Source organism: Bombus pyrosoma, linkage group LG3 (genome assembly GCF_014825855.1).
Source record: "Bombus pyrosoma isolate SC7728 linkage group LG3, ASM1482585v1, whole genome shotgun sequence".
In the NCBI taxonomy this organism is placed as follows: domain Eukaryota; kingdom Metazoa; phylum Arthropoda; class Insecta; order Hymenoptera; family Apidae; genus Bombus; species Bombus pyrosoma.
The window spans coordinates 8,922,081-8,941,702 of NC_057772.1; the positions used below are offsets into that span (position 1 = coordinate 8,922,081).

Consider the following 19,622-nt stretch of genomic DNA (forward strand, 5'->3'; position numbering starts at 1 on the left):
TAGTATCTAACTCTCGTCACGTGACGATGGAGTTCGCTCGCGGTTTGTCGCGTTGGAAATTGAAATGTTCCGCGGTTTAACGCGGCCCAGTCGCTAGACATCCTCTGGACCGTCCACATTAGCGTTAGGAGATCCATCGTGACGAAGAGATCGCGTACACCGTCTGGCGGCTCGATTTTTCGTTTTTCCCCCGCTGCGGATGTGTTTAATCTGGTGAGTCTAGACGATCAGAGTTGTCCGTCATTGTCCACCCTTAACGAACGTGTTCCTTCTTTGCTACGCTAATTTGCTTCTTCTTTGTTAGGTCTTACGAGTACTCGTTTATCCCTTCCCTTTCTTTCTTCGTAGCTTCGGTTACTCTTCTAGAGTCGTGGTTTGTGTATTATATTTTAGGAATTGTGAAGAGAGATTTTTACGAGTTTCGTAGCAAGATTGTGGCCTCTGAATTGCGAGTTAACGGAGGTTAACGTTTGGAAATTTAAAAATTAGGGTATTTGGAAGTTCGTGAATTTGTAGTTTGGAAATTCGTGAGCTCGTGAGTTTGAAACTTGAGAATTCGCAAGTTTGGTATCTGAATGTTTGGGTGCCCGTAAATTGGAAAATTGAAGACTTCCGAACTTGAGAATTTCAAGTTTGTAAATTATGCAGTTAAAAGTTCGACAGCTCGAAAATTGAGAATTTCTATATTTGTGAATTCCAAGTTCAAATACTCGCGAATTTGCTAATTTAGAAAATTGGAAACTTAAACATTTGAAAATGTCTTAATGTAAATAGAAAAAGGAAGAGATATCGTTTCTTTATATTTTTCCAACGATTGAAGGATTTTGTTAAACACTGAATTCATCATCTAAGAACAAAGCCATTGAATTGCAAACACTGTTTAATCGGATTCTTTCAATAAATTTTGTGTGCACTTGTGCGTTAGTCATTGTTTGAAGCAACTTGAGTGGTGCACAATTTGAGAAGACTAGAATTTTTAATCTCTTGCTATAAGATTAAAGGTTGTTGGAATTTTTGCTAATAGAGTTAGGTCTGTTTCTTCATTTCGCTTCTAATATTATAAATTGATCGTATAAAACAAATTGCATAGCAAGAATAGGAATACTGTACAAAGGGTCAGAGGAAAGATTCGCTGATATTAAATTGAATCTTGAATAGAACAGTGTATCGATAGCATCGTGCGATGACAGAGAATTAGTAGAGTGAAATACATGTACGAATATAGACTGTGTTAGCACCCTAATAAAAATGCTATAAACCGTAATTGATTGGTGAAATACGAACTTGTATCAAGTTAAGTTGCTAAACTCTCTTTCTTCTCTTTTTCTTTTTACAACTTGTTATACAGAAAAAAAAAATATATATATACACACACATATATATATATTACAATTTACTGTGGAAAAATAAAAAGTGAGATCGTTTATCGGTATGAATTCTATATTTTTAGAATCTTTCTTTCAACGTTTAATTTTTATTTTAATTTAATACGAAAAATGTGAAAAATGAAAAGCGTAAATTCATATATTGATATTAACCGTAGAAATTAAATGTCTTTCTAACTTCTTGCAATCTTCCATTTTCTATATTCTCATTCCGTTTCAATGAAGTCGTCAATTTTTATAAATTTGTTATTTTAATTGATTGCTCATAGATAAAAGGTAAGACAGAATCGCAAATGTAATATTTGTTGTAAATTCTTAATACTTTTGAGAGTCGTCCTTTCAAATATGGCTTTCATGTGAATACTCGTGATTTGAACTGTGATACGACTTATTATTTAATCGATTATTCTAATCGATTATTTTGTGAAAGATAATCGGTCGTCGATATGATGACGCCAATTGGAATAGACAAATGGTTAAACTATTGCATAACTGTCGTCTCTCTCGGTCTCTCTTTGTCTCCCCCCACCCCCTATCTCTTCGATCGTAATATCCTTACTTTATTACATTTAGGACGAAGAACAGGAGTCGATTAAGAATAGAGAAATCTTATTCCGGATTTAAGTTAATTATTTGGATGTAACAAAATGTTGAACGAACGATTAAATTATTCGTGCAATTTCCTATTTCCATTTACTTTCGACAAAATGTTCAACATACAGTGTGATTCAACTCACAATTATTTACCATTACATTTAGAGTGAAGAACAGGAGTCGATTAAGAATAGAGAAATCTTATTCCGGATTTAAGTTAATTATTTGGATGTAACAAAATGTTGAACGAACGATTAAATTATTCGTGCAATTTCCTATTTCCATTTACTTTCGACAAAATGTTCAACATACAGTGTGATTCAACTCACAATTGTTTACCATCGCAATGATTTAATAATGATTTCAACTATCGTATCGCATGCACTTTTGGCTATACAGATGTCAATAACTGTAAACTATATATCATTATTTATATAGAACACAATAGAGCAGAATATTTATATCGAATCGAAAGATATTGAATTTGCACAATAAAAAATTTTCTACAAAATTCTTCTCATACCTGTCTATCCTTCCAAAATTAATAGAAATTTTCTATATCTAAATTTAAACTTCATAGACCAATTTCTCTATGTGAAAACGAATATGATAAAATATCGCTCGGTCAAACATACTTAAACGAGCACGAAGCTTGTCAAAATTCTCAACCGAGTTAAAAAAACAGGAAGTAGAACGAACGAAGGGAAAAATTATAGTACGACTTTGGAAGTGTGTCCTTACAAAGGAATTGGTTGAATAATAATTTCAGAAGCAAATTATCTAATAACAATGGGTTTTTGTCTAATAACAATGGGTTTTTGTCTAATAACAATGATTGTGGAATTTTCATGTAACAATTATCGGATGGCAGGTGGTTCGGTTATCAGGTGGCACAACTCTTGAGTTCTAAAATTAGCTGATGCGTAAATATATTCCCGGTGACATTGTTTCGGTGCCGAGCGTTCATGAGCCGGTTGACGTGTTCCCCTAATGTACTCTGAGGAAGTAAGAATTAGGAGATCGATTACTATACTTAAGCCGCGTCGAACGCAGTGCGACGCGAGGGCGTCGTTCAAGTAGTCAAAGGTGACGCTATTTTCTATCTCTTTCCTCTACCGAAATTTGCAAATCGAAACTGTCTTTCCCAAACGCTGTAATCTGTGAAATATGGAATTATAATATTACTATGATACATTATTTTTGCATTTATCTACTTATAATATATTATAGTTACGCTCTTCTTTCTTCTATAAACTTGGTATTGCGTAATGTTCTCTGCAGTACAATGATGAGAAACAGATGTGGTTTCGCTTAAAAAGCTCATAGTTACGTGATGAGTACGATTCAGTATGAAAACAAACTAATTTAATTCAACATTATAATTAGTATGCAGCACATATAATACAAATATAAAAAAAAAAAACACCCGAAAATAAAATTTGTCGTCCGTGGTATATATTTCATTTTTGAAATTATTTAGACCGTGACATAGATATTGTTTATGTTATAAAAACAATGACGGTATTTAGGTGGCCTCTTTTAGCTGAGGCATCTCGCATAATATACGAAATGTCTGGCACGTATATCATTCGCTCGATATATAGAAGTAATGTTTCTTTTTTCAAGAAAATGTCAGTGTTTCTTTGACAAAAGATAGATTGTAATATCTGCAAGTGAGAGACACCGATACATAAGCACAAGTGTATAAAGTATGTAACAATGTAGCTTAGATGTATTTTCAAGATTCTTAGTTGTATTATTTGTCGTGCATATGGTGCATATTAAGCTTGGTCGACAGCTTTGTTTGATATATGGCCGCAAATGGCTAAAAATCATAATAGTTATAATAAGGTGTGTATCTTTATAAAAAGGAAGATATTGTTCCCTCTTCTATTTCTCACACATTTATTTACCTATGTATTTTTTCTTTTTATTTTATTCCCGAAGATCGGGATATTTTTCAATATTTTCTGGCATTGAATTACGTATGACGACTTTAGCGTGGACAAATATTTGAGCCAAAGTATACTGTTCGAAATACGCAATTCGAGAATCAAGATTCTAGAGAACGAAACGAATCTTGACCTACATCTTACATGAAAGAAATGATCTATCTTTTTTTCCATACGAATGTACGTAGTAAGTGGTTTTATTTATTTTCCTAGTTTGAGCTGTGAGCGCCACGATGAAAGTTAGCTTGACTAAACGAGAAAGAAAGAAAATACAGGGTGTGCCATAACACGTGGAACCCACTTCAGGAGTAAACACGAGACACAAGAACAATGAAAATGTTCGCACGGGCATGTGCCTCATCTGACCTTGTTCCAAACTTGTAGCCATCTTTGTGTTTCAACAATCCTTAATTGCTTACCTTTATGAGAGGCCCTCGAAATGGCGTTCCTCGGCTTTGTATCATTTGACATGCGCCTGGAAATTTTGAAAGTCGCTAATTGACGAATAAAGGAAATATTATTTGTGTGTTTCTAAAAGTGCACCGAAAATGTTGGAAACTGAAAAGGTAAAAACCGATTACTTTGTTCCGGTCTTCATAGCGTTAAGGAATAAGTTTCCATTCATGCATTCATGCATTTGTGGATTTATTTCGACACAAACGTGGCTCTAATTTTGAAACAAAGTTAGGTAGGGCACATAATCGTGTGAACATTTCTGTGAGCCACGAATGTATAATGAGCGCATGATTTTTTAGTACTTCGAGTAATCTGTGCAACAACGATTGACTGTGGATGAATTGTACGTAGATGTGATCTTTTTCGTAAGGAGGAAGTTCGAGATTTGAAACTCGAGGAAGTTTAATTGCGCTTAATGCGAACACTCGACGTAATTGCAAGGAATTGGGCATGAATAAATTATGGGGATATTTGCATGAGTTTTGAGCGATACTTAGATCGTTACAACGGCAGGAAGAATATTATATCGTTTTGAATATTTTGTTACAGTAATGACCGTTTAAATTACAATTTTCAGCTAGAGGGAGAATCAACTCGTTGTTAGTAACAAATTACTGAATCTACGATTGAATAGTAAATTTGCTACTTGCAATTTTATTAATTTACTTCAAGGGAATTTAACTATTGAGTATGAAAAGATCATAATAAATAAACTTGTAGTCGAATTCATAATGTCATTTAGTCCTAACGAGTTTCACGTTTTATAGGAGAAGTCAGCGACAAGGAAGCAAGGAAGTCAGTAAACATAGACGACAGAATTTTCTAAGAAAGAAGCAACCTTATTTCCGGTGTAACAGGTGAGCGCGATCAAGTTTACAATTTAGCACTAATTACTATGACGAAGGAAATATTCTTACTTTAGTTTCGTTTATTATATTACATTATTCGTTCATTTCTTGTAAGAAATTATGATAAGTAGAGTAGCAATCTTTATGTATTTTTCGGAGACTTAAATGTAGAATTAGAAACACTCAAAATATCTACAGTACATAGTGTAGTATATCTTTTATTACTTTTTCATAAAAGTAACGTTCATAAAAAGAAAAACTTGCATAAATATTCACGGTTTAGCAATTGCACTCTGAAACTCAGCTGATTCCTATTAGATTCTAAATATAATTTATTAACAGATAAAATACTGCGCGTAATAAGAAACTATTGAACTTTCATTGCATCGAACTTAATTTTCTAAAAAATGGAGCATCAAATGACAAAATTCTATTTCACGATTTCCATTTAATCTTTCATGCGAAATCGCCTCTTTGAAAATACTACTAATTATGCGATTGCTAGTTACGGGCTGTTACGTGATATACGTTTGCAGCATAGTTCAGTTCATTGGAATATTTTCTTTCCGATATGGACATTCAAAGCTCAACTATACATACCTACATACATATTTTATTGATTTTTGCTTGCTGGTTACAAAATGAGGTTGATTTACATACATTTCTCATTCACACTCCCATCCAACCTGAATACAGACTAGTGCTCAGAGCTTAACTATTAATAGTGCTGAGTCTTCTGAAAATTTATTTCACCATTCTGTTTTACGATTTTGACTTAATTCTTCGCGTAGAATCATCCTTGTTAAAATTACTGCAAATTATATAATGCTATTTATGGCATGTATACATCGTTTTGAGCTAGCTTAGTTCATTGGAAGTTTTTCGGTACGAAGGTTCAAAGGTTGAGTATTAATGGTCGGAACACAATGTCAATGACCAAATGAAATTGTTAACCAGCCGGTCGTGGCTGCAACATCGGGCTAAACGTCGCTTTGTACGCGATAATAAGCACCGCTGACACAGATAAATGAGCGCCGAATTTAACTTGTCGCATTGAACCAGGCTATGTCAACGATTCGTTCCGAGTGTGAAACCGGTGTAAGTAAAGCTGCGTTGCTTATGCACTTTATTGGTTTTAATGAACGTTTCAAGCAATAGAAATGCATAAATTGATGATAAAATAATAATTATAAATTTAAAGATATGAAATTTCCATCACATTCTTATGGAATTATAAAAGTCGTAACGGGGTTGAAATTTGTTATTGCTTATTTTTGTACAATTGTAATCTATTATAGTTCTTATCAACACATATTCACAATTTCGTAGGTTTTAATTTATTAAAGCATTAATGCATAAGGCATTTATTAAAGCATAAAGCAATTTATTATTAAGCATTCGAAAGTAAAAATATTATTTATTTAGTATTGATTTAGTAGGAATTTCAAACCGAGGATTTTTAATTTATTAAGAATCTAATTGTACATTTACTGAGAAAATTTCGTCATAATAAAATAGACGAATTATCATATATCTGTATAGATTTAATAGATTTTCTGACGTCTTGGTATTAATCAAGATATACATATTAACAAGAGTTTTCAGTCTTTTAACAAACTCGGTTTGTTAAACAATCAATCGATTATTCAACAATTTGTAGAAATCGAAATGTTTCTATTTACTGTCGATAGATGATCATTTCGAATGAAAATAACTGTGAGCTGATTATTGCTAGAATTTTAGCTAAATATCAAAGATATAGAAATTGTTAAACGATATATTCCATTCTGTTATTCGTGTTTGTGTAACAAGAGGGTTAAATGCGATATTTAAATAAATTCAATTCAACTCGAGTGGAAGGTCTATCTCACATACCGATCACTCTTTATGCAGGTAGTTGGAATTAGAGTCGTAGATTTGATAGTTGATGCAACTAATTTGGCAGTTCTACTAGTTTCTGGTCTGATTAGTTTGAATATTTCTGACGTTGAAAAGTTAGAAAAATTTTTCAGACGAAGGTAGATGATAGTAATTACAATTCTTCCAAAAAAGCAGATGATAAAGACTAAACTAAAGTCAGTGAAACTAGAACAAAATTTAATAATTATGAAAAGAATTACTACGTTTGAATTTTCAAGTCTCAATTTTATTTCTTTTTAACGAAGAAGATTAATAGAAGTAATATAACATTGAAATGAGAAATCGCATATATTTAAGATTCTTCCATATTTTTCTGCAACTTAAGAGACTCCTTAACGATTGTATCGGATACAATCCGAGGGACAACCGTTCATTCTGATTTTAACACGCCATTGTGTTTCCACGATTGATCATTATTCAATCAAAGGGAAATCGTGCACCGGTTCAAGCATTCTAGCCTCTATTCTGTACGCTTCATACGATAATTAGATAATGATTTCCTTATTTCTGCATGTTTTCGCGTTTCGAAGAATCAGTTTAGCGTTACGACGACACAGACTCTGCTTGCACGAATCTAATTGCTTCGATTTTACAATATTTTCAAGCTTTTTCAATTGAAGACCTTTAAACATATCCTTCAAATCTTCATATGTAATGTATAGAACAAGAATATATAAAATTTCATATGTAATATGATCTAATTGTTCTTATAACTTCATTATGCTTACTCTAAGTGCACTATGCTATCGTTTTCAATTAAAATGTCCTATTTGGCATTTCTTCGTATTTTTCAAGACGCGTTGAAATATTAAAAGTTGCTCGTGTTTCCCATCTGCCTTTTAAATAAAATTATATCATTATTTATCACTATTTATTGTCATATGTTCGTAGATATAAATTTTATTTCTAATTTAGAAACCAGTTCGATTGATGTAAATTGACGTAAACCCATACGAGTTTTTCTTTGGCTTTTTAAGTAACGTTAAATTACGCGAAATAATGAGTAAATATTTTAAATTCAACGCAGAAGAATATTTTATTGCGACAGATGTCAATGATACAGCAGAAAGGAGGGTTAAATTAACGCAAGACTACAATAAATTATTTACAACAAGTGGAGCAGAAAGAGTATGTTCTTCAAATTGTAAATGATTACCACCGATGGTTTTCTTATTAATTATAAAAAAGAAACTTTAATCTGGTAGTGACGTTTATAAACAGACAAAAATAAAAATAAACGATTAATTTATTTTCCATTAAACCTTCCTTTTTTCTATTACACGTTGTTTATCAAACATCATTGGAATAATTTGCAAAAATTGTGCAGTTTCGTAATTCTTTGAGAAATTTCCCGAATCTTTAAAAAATAGTTCTTTGACCAAAAACGTGATTAAGGTACATTTGAATTTTCAAAATTTGTACGATTTCTTCCAGACCTTCTACCCATTTTTTTTTCTTTTTTTTTTTGGAGAAACTTTTGTTGAGACGTGTTTTTTGACATAATCGATAACTTAGAGGATACTCGAATGAAATCGACTTTATGTGCATTTAAATAACTGTTTCTAATGTTCAAGGGACCAGGGCACGATGGGTTGTCGCGAAAGAAACATTGAAAAAAAGATTTTCATCCAGTGTAAATAAGAGCCGTGCTCTGTAAGCTGTACACATCGAAAAATTCTGTGCAATCGCGTAGAAAACCTTTTGATATTGGTCTGAGACGACGTTCGTGCCGAACGTGGATCAATTGTCCGCGTAGCAAACGGCGAAGTGAGAACGCGCGGTTGCTATATAACCTTCAGTAAGTTAACTACACATTTGACCTCAATGCAATAATTAAGAGCAATCAGTTCGCGAAAGAATGTGCTAAAGCTACGCGCATCGTCCGCGGATCCGAACAGATTCGCGATGATGAATTGCCATTTTTATCGCATGTAAATATGTACGTCGTCTTGTTCCATATCGACAAATTGATTAGGAGCTTTAATGCAGCAGATCTGGGTCGTACCTTTCATCCTGACGCGTTTCATGTATCATTTTCTGTGAACAGGATGCTGATCCTGTATCTTATCGTTCGTTTGTTGCGTATCAAAATTTGGTATAAAGATTCACGTAACAAGAAAGAAGTATTTTATCGGTGATACGGTGCAATGGTGTATAATTTAATAATATAAATAAAACAATTGATGAAATTATAATGAAATCATAAGATACTTCGGCACTAAAATTTCAAAAGTTTCAGAAACTGAAGTTAACGACTGTAGCCTGTGAATGACACGTATGAAAATATTATTATTATTAATATAATATACGACGATGAGTAGAAATAACAAAATGTAGACAAACACACAACCATAACATGTAAATGATCTGTTTATACATAATCATTAACGACGACCATGCTTCGTGAAATTTCTATTTCGTCGTTTATTAACAACAACCTAATTAAAGGGCTAAAATACAGGATACTCTTTATCCAAATTAGCTCAGCTAAATATCGTAACGATCCTTTAGAATTTAACATCATCTATGCCATTTTTGAGCGATGAACGAACTTATAAAGTTTCATTACACGTATACGTATACTTGAAAGTGTTTTGTATAATATATACATACCAAATTTCTAAAAGAAAAATAGAGAAACTTCTCGAGTCAATGTGTCCAGAAATAACCAACTGACCTTTACAAATAGTAACTTTTAATTCTGATAACTATCGTTTCTTTTCATTTATTTCTATATACATTTGATCTCATAAAATTTTCTATGATTTTTCTGTTAAAAATTTAGAAGCGGCACAAGAGACTGATCGACAAAGAGAAAATGGAGAACGCAAAGGAGGAGACGATAAACATGCAGCTGATCAGTTCCGAGAGTCCGTACAAGTACGTCTGATTCTACTTCAAAGTTTCTGTACCAAAAACCTAGAAGAATTGATTCGAATTGACAATAAAATGTATTGCAAAAGTGCATGATATTTTCACGTTGTTCAGTATCTTTTCTTTATTCCTTTTAATTTAATTGTGTGCTATGAAAATAGTACTTAAAATTCGCGATATGTAACGTTTGAAAATTCGATAAATAAAAGTACGGGGACGTGAATTGCATTTGCGAATTGATACGGTTGCAGAGTTAATAATGAAATCGCCGGAAGTGGTATAAATGCATCGGAAGTCCCAATATCGCCGACCACAAGCCCAGAAGATTACGACCCTCACAAACATCGAAATAGGCCAAATCCGACATCGTGAGTATTTCAAATACTTGCCAATAGTTTTATCAAATGTACACGAATTTCGAGGAAGATACATCTTTTTATTTCAAACACAATTTCTAAACATTTCAGAAGGAAATAGACTACCTTATATTTCGTATATGCGTCAATCATTTAGTCATAATTTAATATCTTTAAATATTCATAATATCTTCTCATAATCTGCGACCTTCTCATATCAAACGCATTCAAACCTGATTCAACATTGTCAAGCACACTACTAAGTGAAAATTCCAATAAATTTCACCTCTTTCAAGTTAATAACCATGCTAAGAAATTACATTCACAGCATTTCGAGTTTCCAATTGCTTACATTTACCACTTAGTTTTTCCAAAATTAACTTTTAACAAGGTAACCTGCCTTTCTTCAAAGCAAACAATACACCCTTTCCATCTTAAATTTATTTCAACACAGAAGCAAGTCAGCAAGTCATTTCAAGCAAGTGAAAATTTAAGCTCAAATAATTCACAATTCATATTTGGTGATGTATTGGTTCGATTAGATTTGTTTGATGATGTTGAATTAGTTTGACAGATTTTGTTCTAAAAAAAAAAAAAAAAGACCAAATACAAAATTGGTAATATCGCTTCCTTTGGATCTTCTTTAAATTTTTAGGAACGCGGAGACTTTGATACATTTATTAAAAGGAAGTCTGGGCACCGGAATACTCGCGATGCCAAACGCGTTCTGCAACAGCGGCCTCGTGACTGGTGTTATATCCACAGTGATCATAGGGGTGTTGTGCACTTATTGTTTGCACGTACTAGTGAAAGCTCAGTACAGACTGTGTAAACGGTTAAGAGTTCCTATATTGAGTTATCCACTGAGTATGAAGCACGCTCTAGACCAAGGGCCTTGGTGTGTCCGATGGTTCGCACCCTACGCGCCGTAAGTACCCACATTAGTTTCACTCACGTGTGCAGACACTCATACATATACTCATTCACCCATATACATAATTCATAGTTATCATTTACGAATCTTCTTCATCATCTAACTTCTAACCTTTGAAAGTTTAATTTGTCAACATTGGAATTGCCAATTGACGAATAAAGTACGCAACTTATACGAAAGAAACCGAAACGAAAAATAGGGTAAATGTACACGTATATGGGAATAAATATATAAAAGAGAAGACCAGTTTTTAATATAGGAAATATTATTTGTGTGTTTCTAAAAGTGCACCGAAAATGTTGGGAACTTTTATGAAAAGGTAAAAACCGATTACCTTGTTCCGGTCTTTACAGCGTTAAGAAATAAGTTTCCATTCGATGTGACAAACTTTTAGCCGGTTTCATAGAGACGATAATTGATATTTGCTTAGGCTGCTGAATGAAATTAATACGAGGTGTGGACTCTCATTTATGATTCACCGATTGCTACAGATTAACATTTCAATTAGAAAATATCATTGGTCTCATGTTTTTCGTATTTGCATTTGTTAATCGGATTTAGGACAACAAAACGGTTTAATTGTTTCAAGAATTTTCCAAGGGTAGTTACCCGGTATAATTCTTCGAAAATTGTGAAGAATCTTTTTGACCGACTTAACAAAATTGCGTTTCGAAATACGAAAGAGAATTTGATAGGAGTTCTCGTGGTCCGAGGCGTAGTCTTTGTCCGGTCATAACCGATCGATTCTACTTGCTGCGTATTCCGTGCAGTTTCAGGGAACCTCGAACGATTGAATAATAATTGTAAATCAAAGGAATTTATTGCAGACGTATTTTGGAAAAGACAACTCTGTAAACTGTACCGTTGTTTGTGTGTCTAACGACCGAACAGGTAAAATTTAAATTTAACAAAAATCAATTTGAAACATTTCTCGAAGTAAATAACGAACTTTGTTTCATTCTACATATATATATATATATTCTTTATTTTTCTTAATGTATTATGTGTACAAACAAGAAAGGAGATTGTTTTACAAAAGACTTCGAATAGCGTAATTCCATGCTTCAGGAATTTAAAGTTCCTTTCTCGCTCGCATGCAAAATTAATTCTTTTCATTTTTCATATAATGATCGACATCTCTATAATACACACTATAATTTCAGTGAATTCGTACTAATATTATTATAATATACTGATATTATATACAGATATCCTCCGCGTAAAACACGGTATTCTTGCAACACGAATTCGCTCTAACACGGTCTAAGAATCGGCGAAATTGTAGAAAAGGGAACGTAATGAAAATTTTGTCAGATGCTTCTTAGTCGAGCAATCGTGATGTATTGTCTCAGATTATGGTACAGAATTTTTGAACGTTGAAATTTTTAGTCCATTTTTAGTTCTTCGAGTATTAAACTTCTGCACAAGAAATTTTTTTCGCTATAGGGAAGTAGCAACTGCAAGCTTTTCTCATAAAGATAAATAGTATTAGAATGTGATTAGAACGTGTAAATTGACTTAACTTATTAGTTAAGCCAATTATTGATAGCTTTGACGCTTTTCGCAAAACATGGCATTTTTTCGATATCTTATTACCGTATTATACGCGGGATATCTGTGATATTAATACATCGCATCAACAATGTATAGTCGTCATTATTAATCCGCAATCGAGGAAACAGAAAGAATTCTTCCTTCACTCATAAGCACACGAAGCACGCACAAAATCATCTCATCAAGCGGCACGACAATCTTTTTTTCAACTATAACATGAAAGTTGCTATTATATTTGCAGAGGACTCGTAGACGGGTTCATGATTGTGTATCAATTGGGAATATGCTGCGTTTATATCGTATTTGTAGCGTCGAATATCAAGCAGGTAAATAGCTGGTGCCATAGATCAACTCTGCTCGCCAAAACGATGGCGGAGTAGCAATTTATAAATCCTTCCTCTTAGAAAATAAGAAGCTAGAGCTAAAGAAAAGAAGAAGAATCAAAATCCCAGAAACAAGGAAAAATACCAACCAACCAACCAAACAAACAACGAACCAGCGTATAATAGAACAAAAAGAAAAAAGAAAAAGTTAAAAGTTAATCTCTATAATTAAATAATCGAATAATATATTCACGTAAATGTAATTTATCGTGACGTAAATGAAAGAGTTAATTAATAAGAAAAAGAAAGGAAAAATGGAAAAAGATAATTCTTCGATTGGCATAACCGTTCGAAATTCATTGATATCCTTGTCTTTCGTTCTTCTGTTGATAAATGTAGGTGGCAGACCAGTACTGGGAACCTTTGGATGTTAAAACCCATATGCTGATTTTATTGCTACCGCTGATTTTGATCAATTACGTTAGGAACCTCAAATTACTGGCACCGTTCTCCACCTTGGCGAACGCAATCACGTTCGTTGGACTGGCGATGATCCTAGTGTACATGTTTGACGATCTACCGTCGATCAGCGAAAGGGAAATGTTCGGTACACTGAAAAATTTCTCACTCTACTTCGGCACCACGTTATTCGCTCTGGAAGCAGTCGGTGTGGTAAGTTTAATTCGCGTTTCGTTTCTCCCTTCCCTCTGTCTTTTCCCCCTTCTTCTATGTCGATCGATGTTTAATCGTTTCACTGTTTTTACGTATAACATTTAGTTTAAATTCATTTTTGCCTGATTCATTTTTAAGTCTTCCTTTTTTGTTGTCCGCCGGATGTTCTAAGTTTTGATCGTTTCTACACGTAAAATTGAAATTCGTGTCTCCTCCGAACAATTTTTCTTCAATACGATTGATTTTTATTTTGCTTTTTCGTTAGCTTCCTTTCTTTCGGTATGTTTTCTCTTGAAAGTTACTGTGTGGACGTTGAGTGATTCTTTTTAACCGATATCGTAAAGAATTTAGTTTGAAATCGAATAATAATCTACAAAATTGTACAGAATTTTTTGAACTATATAAAATTCCTAATGGAATCTTTAATTTTATAGTCTCTTTGTTATCGTAAATCGCGCTATAATTTATCGAATAATTCGACTATTAAAACCACCCCTATAAACAATTTACTTTCCCCAAATCGACATTAAAAAATTCCACAATTAAGTGAAGCTGTTTTCCTCGAAATCTTTTCTTTGGATTTTCAATTTCTCAAATCGTAGAACAGAAAGATCGTTTTAAAAATACTAAGCATTAAATAATCATTCATAGAAACGCGTACACGTGATCGAAAGAAACGTAAATAGAATATTTTCTACTACGACGAAGACACGCAATTTAGAACAATATATCGCTCGACGCGTGGCTTTTTCAATTTTACCATACGTACCCTCGATCGATCTATCATTTGGCCTCGTCGATCATTCCCTGTGACTGTTGGGCAGAAACGAGTAGCCAGCGCTTAGAATAGATCAACGGCGCCGCTGTATCGTTAATAAACAAATAACTGGCCACTTACGGAACAACTTTGAGATTGTCGTGATCAGATCATCAGTGCGTCAATGCAATCCCTGCTGTTATTTCTCAGATGTTCTCAGCCGCTATCGAGGATCACAGTGATTCTCAGATTCCATTCGACACATTCAGATCGTTTTTAATCACGAAAATGCAGACTGCCAGGATTATGAAAATTCAGTTACCAAGATAATGAAAACTCGCTTATGAAAATTAAGAATGTTCGCTTATCAAAGTTACGAAAATGCAGATCTTTTCATTTAATTAAAACATTAATTTAATTTCCTTACAAATAATTCATGGGGTATGAATACCGTGAATTCGTCTATGACCTAACGTCAATTAGGAATTGTTTAGAGATATTTTTCGAGAAATAATGTACGATTAAGTACTATTTGAATAATTTAGATGTAAAAAAAGTACGTGCTAATAAAAAGTCGTTTTAAAAAAAGAATGATAATTCCAAAGGATCCCTGTTTAGCTTTCGAATATTGTAATAAGAGCAAAATAAACTGAATGTGTATTGTTCAAGTAACTGTGACATCATAAATAGGATATTTTCAAAGTTAGAATTTTTCTTAAAAGGAAACAACCGCGTAAAAGATACTTTTCCATTGCAGATAATCGCACTGGAGAACAATATGAAGACTCCGCAATATTTCGGTGGATATTGCGGCGTTTTGAACATAGGAATGACGGTGATCGTAGCCCTGTATATTCTTATAGGGTTTTTCGGTTATATAAAATACGGATCTAGCGCTAGCGGTAGCGTTACTTTTAATCTGCCTGCGGATGAAGTGTAAGTGAATTTTGTTTTACGTTACCTTTCGTGAAACTACTATTTTCTTAAAGTTACCATGATATTCGATTTTCATTCTTACAGAATGGCGCAAAGTATCAAAATAATGTTCGCCATCGCCATTTTTATCACGCACGCCCTTCAAGGATACGTTCCAGTTGATATTATCTGGAACACTTATCTCGATCAAAAGATACAAAAGAGGAAAATCTTCTGGGAGTACGTCTGTCGGACTGTTATCACTTTAGCCACGTGTAAGTTTACCAAGGGAATTCCGGGGTTCGAGTTTTAATCGTATTTTTATCGCCGATACTTTCATTAACCCATTTGCATCATGGCTCTACTTAAGAGGACTGGTCCCTATCACCGTGCGCGGTCGGTCGTAGATGCAGTAAATGACATCCGAATTCTTCATGGAGTTTATCGAAAATTTACTGTTCAAAACGATTGGTAGACAATGTTACTTCGCAAACATCGCATCTTACATTCTTTATAGCAGAGGGAAAAAGAAAAAAAATGTTCATTTAAAAAAAATAAGAAATTAAATCATATTATTTCTCGTGGAATTCTTTAAAATGGTCAATACAATAAACTGATATAGGCGAGATGCTGACAAACGGGTCAAACGTGAACTCTCATATCCGAAGAATACTCAGCGACTGAAATAAGAAGCAGTCGCAGCGCGCGTAATAATCCGCCTTTGGTGATAGAAGATAGTCGTCCGATTGCGGGATAATCCGCGCTTGAATGCAAATGGGTTAATTAGTATGCAGTATTAGTAATACTAACAAAAACACGATTGGAGCTCGAAGAATTATAAAAGGAAAATTATTCCGTATATAAAATGCAAGAAGATAGGGGAGATTTTAATATCGAGATTAATTTCTATTAGTAACATTAATGAAAACACGATTGAAATCCATAGAACCCTAAATACGTATGCCGATGGATTACTGCGCAAAGAATTTTTATACGCAACAAACAATTCTCGACTGTTTCTTTGTGCCGTATAAAAGTCACATTTATATCTACTTCACAAATTTGTCGAAAATAATATTTTTCCTCCTATTTTTCTTCGTTTCGTTTCAATTATTCGTCGTATTAGCCACACAGGCGCGAGGTTTACAATTTGTCGTACAATTTTGCAGTACGTTTTTATACATTGTATTTAACGTATACGAAGATACTTTCAAGAATCGTAATTCACCTTTATTTTATATTCCCAGAAATCAATGTACAATTCGTACTGAATTTTATAATTTGATAAAGATAATACGATGCAAATTACCTAATTGCAACATACCATTGAACCCTTCAATTAATTTCCTCGCTGAAACGCTAAAAGTGGACATACGATGATCGCGTAGTAAGCCATCGACATTTCATACGAAAAGTGTGCTAACATTTATCAATTTGCGAGTGTGTTGTATCCGATCATCGTGGAAATTAACGATCAAAAATATTCTTTTTCCAGTCACGTTGGCCATCACAGTTCCCAGACTGGCCCTCTTCATCTCCCTGTTCGGTGCTCTCTGTCTCTCCGCCCTTGGCATCGCGTTCCCAGCGATCATCGAGATCTGCGTGCTCTGGCCGAACCGAGACTTCGGCCCTTGCATGATCATGTTCATCAAAAACATATTTCTGATCGTATTCGGTCTCTTGGGCCTCGTGATCGGCACGTACGTCAGCATCGTCGAGATAATAAGGTCATTCAAGTGAAGTTCGCGAGCGATATTTAGGCAGGAACGATCGAAGGAAGGCAGACAGTTTGGTGAAGAGGTAGGAAAAGCAAAAGAGAAACAGAGGCAAAGAAACGAAGAGTTTGGGAACGAGCTTGTTCGAGTATCGAGGACGAAGTCACGGCTTCGTTACAAGTTTTATAGCTTAATGAGCGGCGCCTTTTAGGTAGACAGGTTATCTCCAATGCGGCTGGGAGTCGTTCTTAGTGAAAACATTCGCGAGCAATGCATTCCGGAAATGCTTCTCGTCCCGCGTGATCGCCGCCATTGTTAGAGCACTTAGGCCAAGTTTAGATGTTTTATTAAGAGTTAACGGCGAAGAGTCGTTCAGTGTTGGGTTAAAGAAATATCGTGGAAGTCGATGGGGCTCTTCGACGTTCTTTCGAGTTTAACTGGAATTGGCGTTTGCTGATGGAATCTTGCGGTGCATTAATCTACGTATTTATTAACTTAATGCGAGATTATACCGCTGGTTCCATTTAGCCGATTGTTAAGGGTTTTAGGTTCGAATCGTGACGAATGTTTGTAGAATTTTTCATAATTGATAATTCATGTTATTATAACGTATATTGCGTATTGGGGGAGGAACGAGATCGGAAGAGGGTTGTTCGAGAGACTCGATGGAAAAGTGGTCTTACGAGTGGATTTTCTCTAGAAATGATCAGATGAATATAGAAAGTAATTTACGTATAACGATGTTACGATAAATTCTCTTACTTTTGTTTAAAAGCTTCTTTTATATTAATGTTTGATTCTACGAACTTCCAAAGAAACGGATCCAGGATTATTGGTATATCGTAATCGGTATATCGAAGTTCAGGTTTCGGGGTTTAGCCGTGTGCTCTTAACGCATGAAATTTGGCCTAGTTTGGAATGGAGAAAAGTGCAGATATATCATTCCAGTCGAACATAGTCGTTGATGAATTTGAAAATTCCACGTTATTGTTCAAAAGGCCTCTAAACAGCTTCTAAGCTTCTGATACAATAATCGGATTTTTTATATAGATCATGAAAATATCGAGCAAACATTGATTTATAAATCTGTTGATAAAAGTAGCAAGATTTCGGCTATCTTACTATTCTTCTGTAAGGCGATTAATTGTATAAGTAATAGAAAGAAATGTTTCATATATGCAGATCGAAAAATTACCTAAGAAGTATTGATCTATCAATTAAAAAATTGCTCGCAGAAACAAAGATCAGTGAAAGATAATCAACTAATCGTAAATATAAAAAATGAACAGAGCCTTACACAGGGACACGACTTATATGCAAAGTTTTCAACAAATCTGATCGTCATAAACAAAATCGTAGTATTCACAGCTGTATCAATGGAAAAGCTTCCCTTTCGAATTAGAAGTATATTAGGTCAAACGAATATCGTCCATTTAAATAATACACACAAAGAAGAGTGCCCCAGTAACACGGTGCCTATGTAAATGATTAATACCTAGCTCACTTTAGTTGCACTGCCTGAGAGCATATTACACAGAACAGATGTGTTCTTTCAATTGCTCTTATAATCCGAAAGTATCTGAATTAATTACACGTAGAAAGCCAAGTAGACGATCTATAAGATTTAACGTCGTAGATGATTAAGACGCGTAATTTTACAAGCCAATTCTAATTCAAAGGTACAATTATTAACGATTCTTTATGAAATTGAATTGAAATGTTCAACCATTCGACTTCCATTTTATGTGCAATTTTATACGTGGTCTGTTTCAAAAGTAACGATATTGCTTTATTCGTAATTTAGATTTTTTTTGGAAAAATATCTCGAACTTTTCAACTACTTTAAAAAAAATTTCTAAGAACATTGCATTTTACTTCTAATACAATTAATTTGGTTCCTAATTCAAATTTTTGCAGAAAATTATGTTCAAGGTAATTTTTTAACTATTTAAAGAGATCAATCCTTAACAGTTGTCTGATAATCTACGTAATCCATTTCCTTATTTTTAGAAAATTCATTTTCTCCAAAATTTCGCTAACTATACTTTTAGAAAAGATCGTTGGTCTGTAATTCAAATTTATAAACAGAAATATCTTCGAGAAATTGTTTCCGATTATTTTAAAGAAATAAATCCTGTAAGATTGTATTCTATCTCTGTATTAAAAAAAAAACTTTTGCACAAATTCTTGAAAATGTTATTTCTGAAAAGAACTACACATGCAATTTGATTACTTTTGGAACAGATTCATAATATCAAGCGATTGTTAGGTAGAATCATACGATGCCTAACACTGAACATAGAGCGCTCTTCGGAGGAAAAAGAAACAAAAAAAAAAAAAAAAAATAGGAATATTATAAAAAAAAAA

General features: G+C 33.8%; 1 protein-coding gene across 1 annotated transcript in view; it reads left to right on the plus strand.

Moving 5' to 3' along the window:
• Positions 1 to 71: 71 nt before the first annotated feature.
• The window catches only part of LOC122566049 (proton-coupled amino acid transporter-like protein CG1139), a gene marked incomplete in the record, with an annotated part of 23,075 nt that continues 3,524 nt past the window's right edge, over positions 72 to 19,622 (plus strand). Inside the window, 10 exon segments of the mRNA XM_043722748.1 lie at positions 72 to 213; positions 5,155 to 5,244; positions 9,941 to 10,035; positions 10,281 to 10,397; positions 11,041 to 11,313; positions 13,115 to 13,199; positions 13,596 to 13,868; positions 15,383 to 15,561; positions 15,646 to 15,815; positions 17,036 to 19,588. Of these exon segments, the coding sequence (XP_043578683.1) occupies positions 9,974 to 10,035; positions 10,281 to 10,397; positions 11,041 to 11,313; positions 13,115 to 13,199; positions 13,596 to 13,868; positions 15,383 to 15,561; positions 15,646 to 15,815; positions 17,036 to 17,280 (1,404 nt within the window).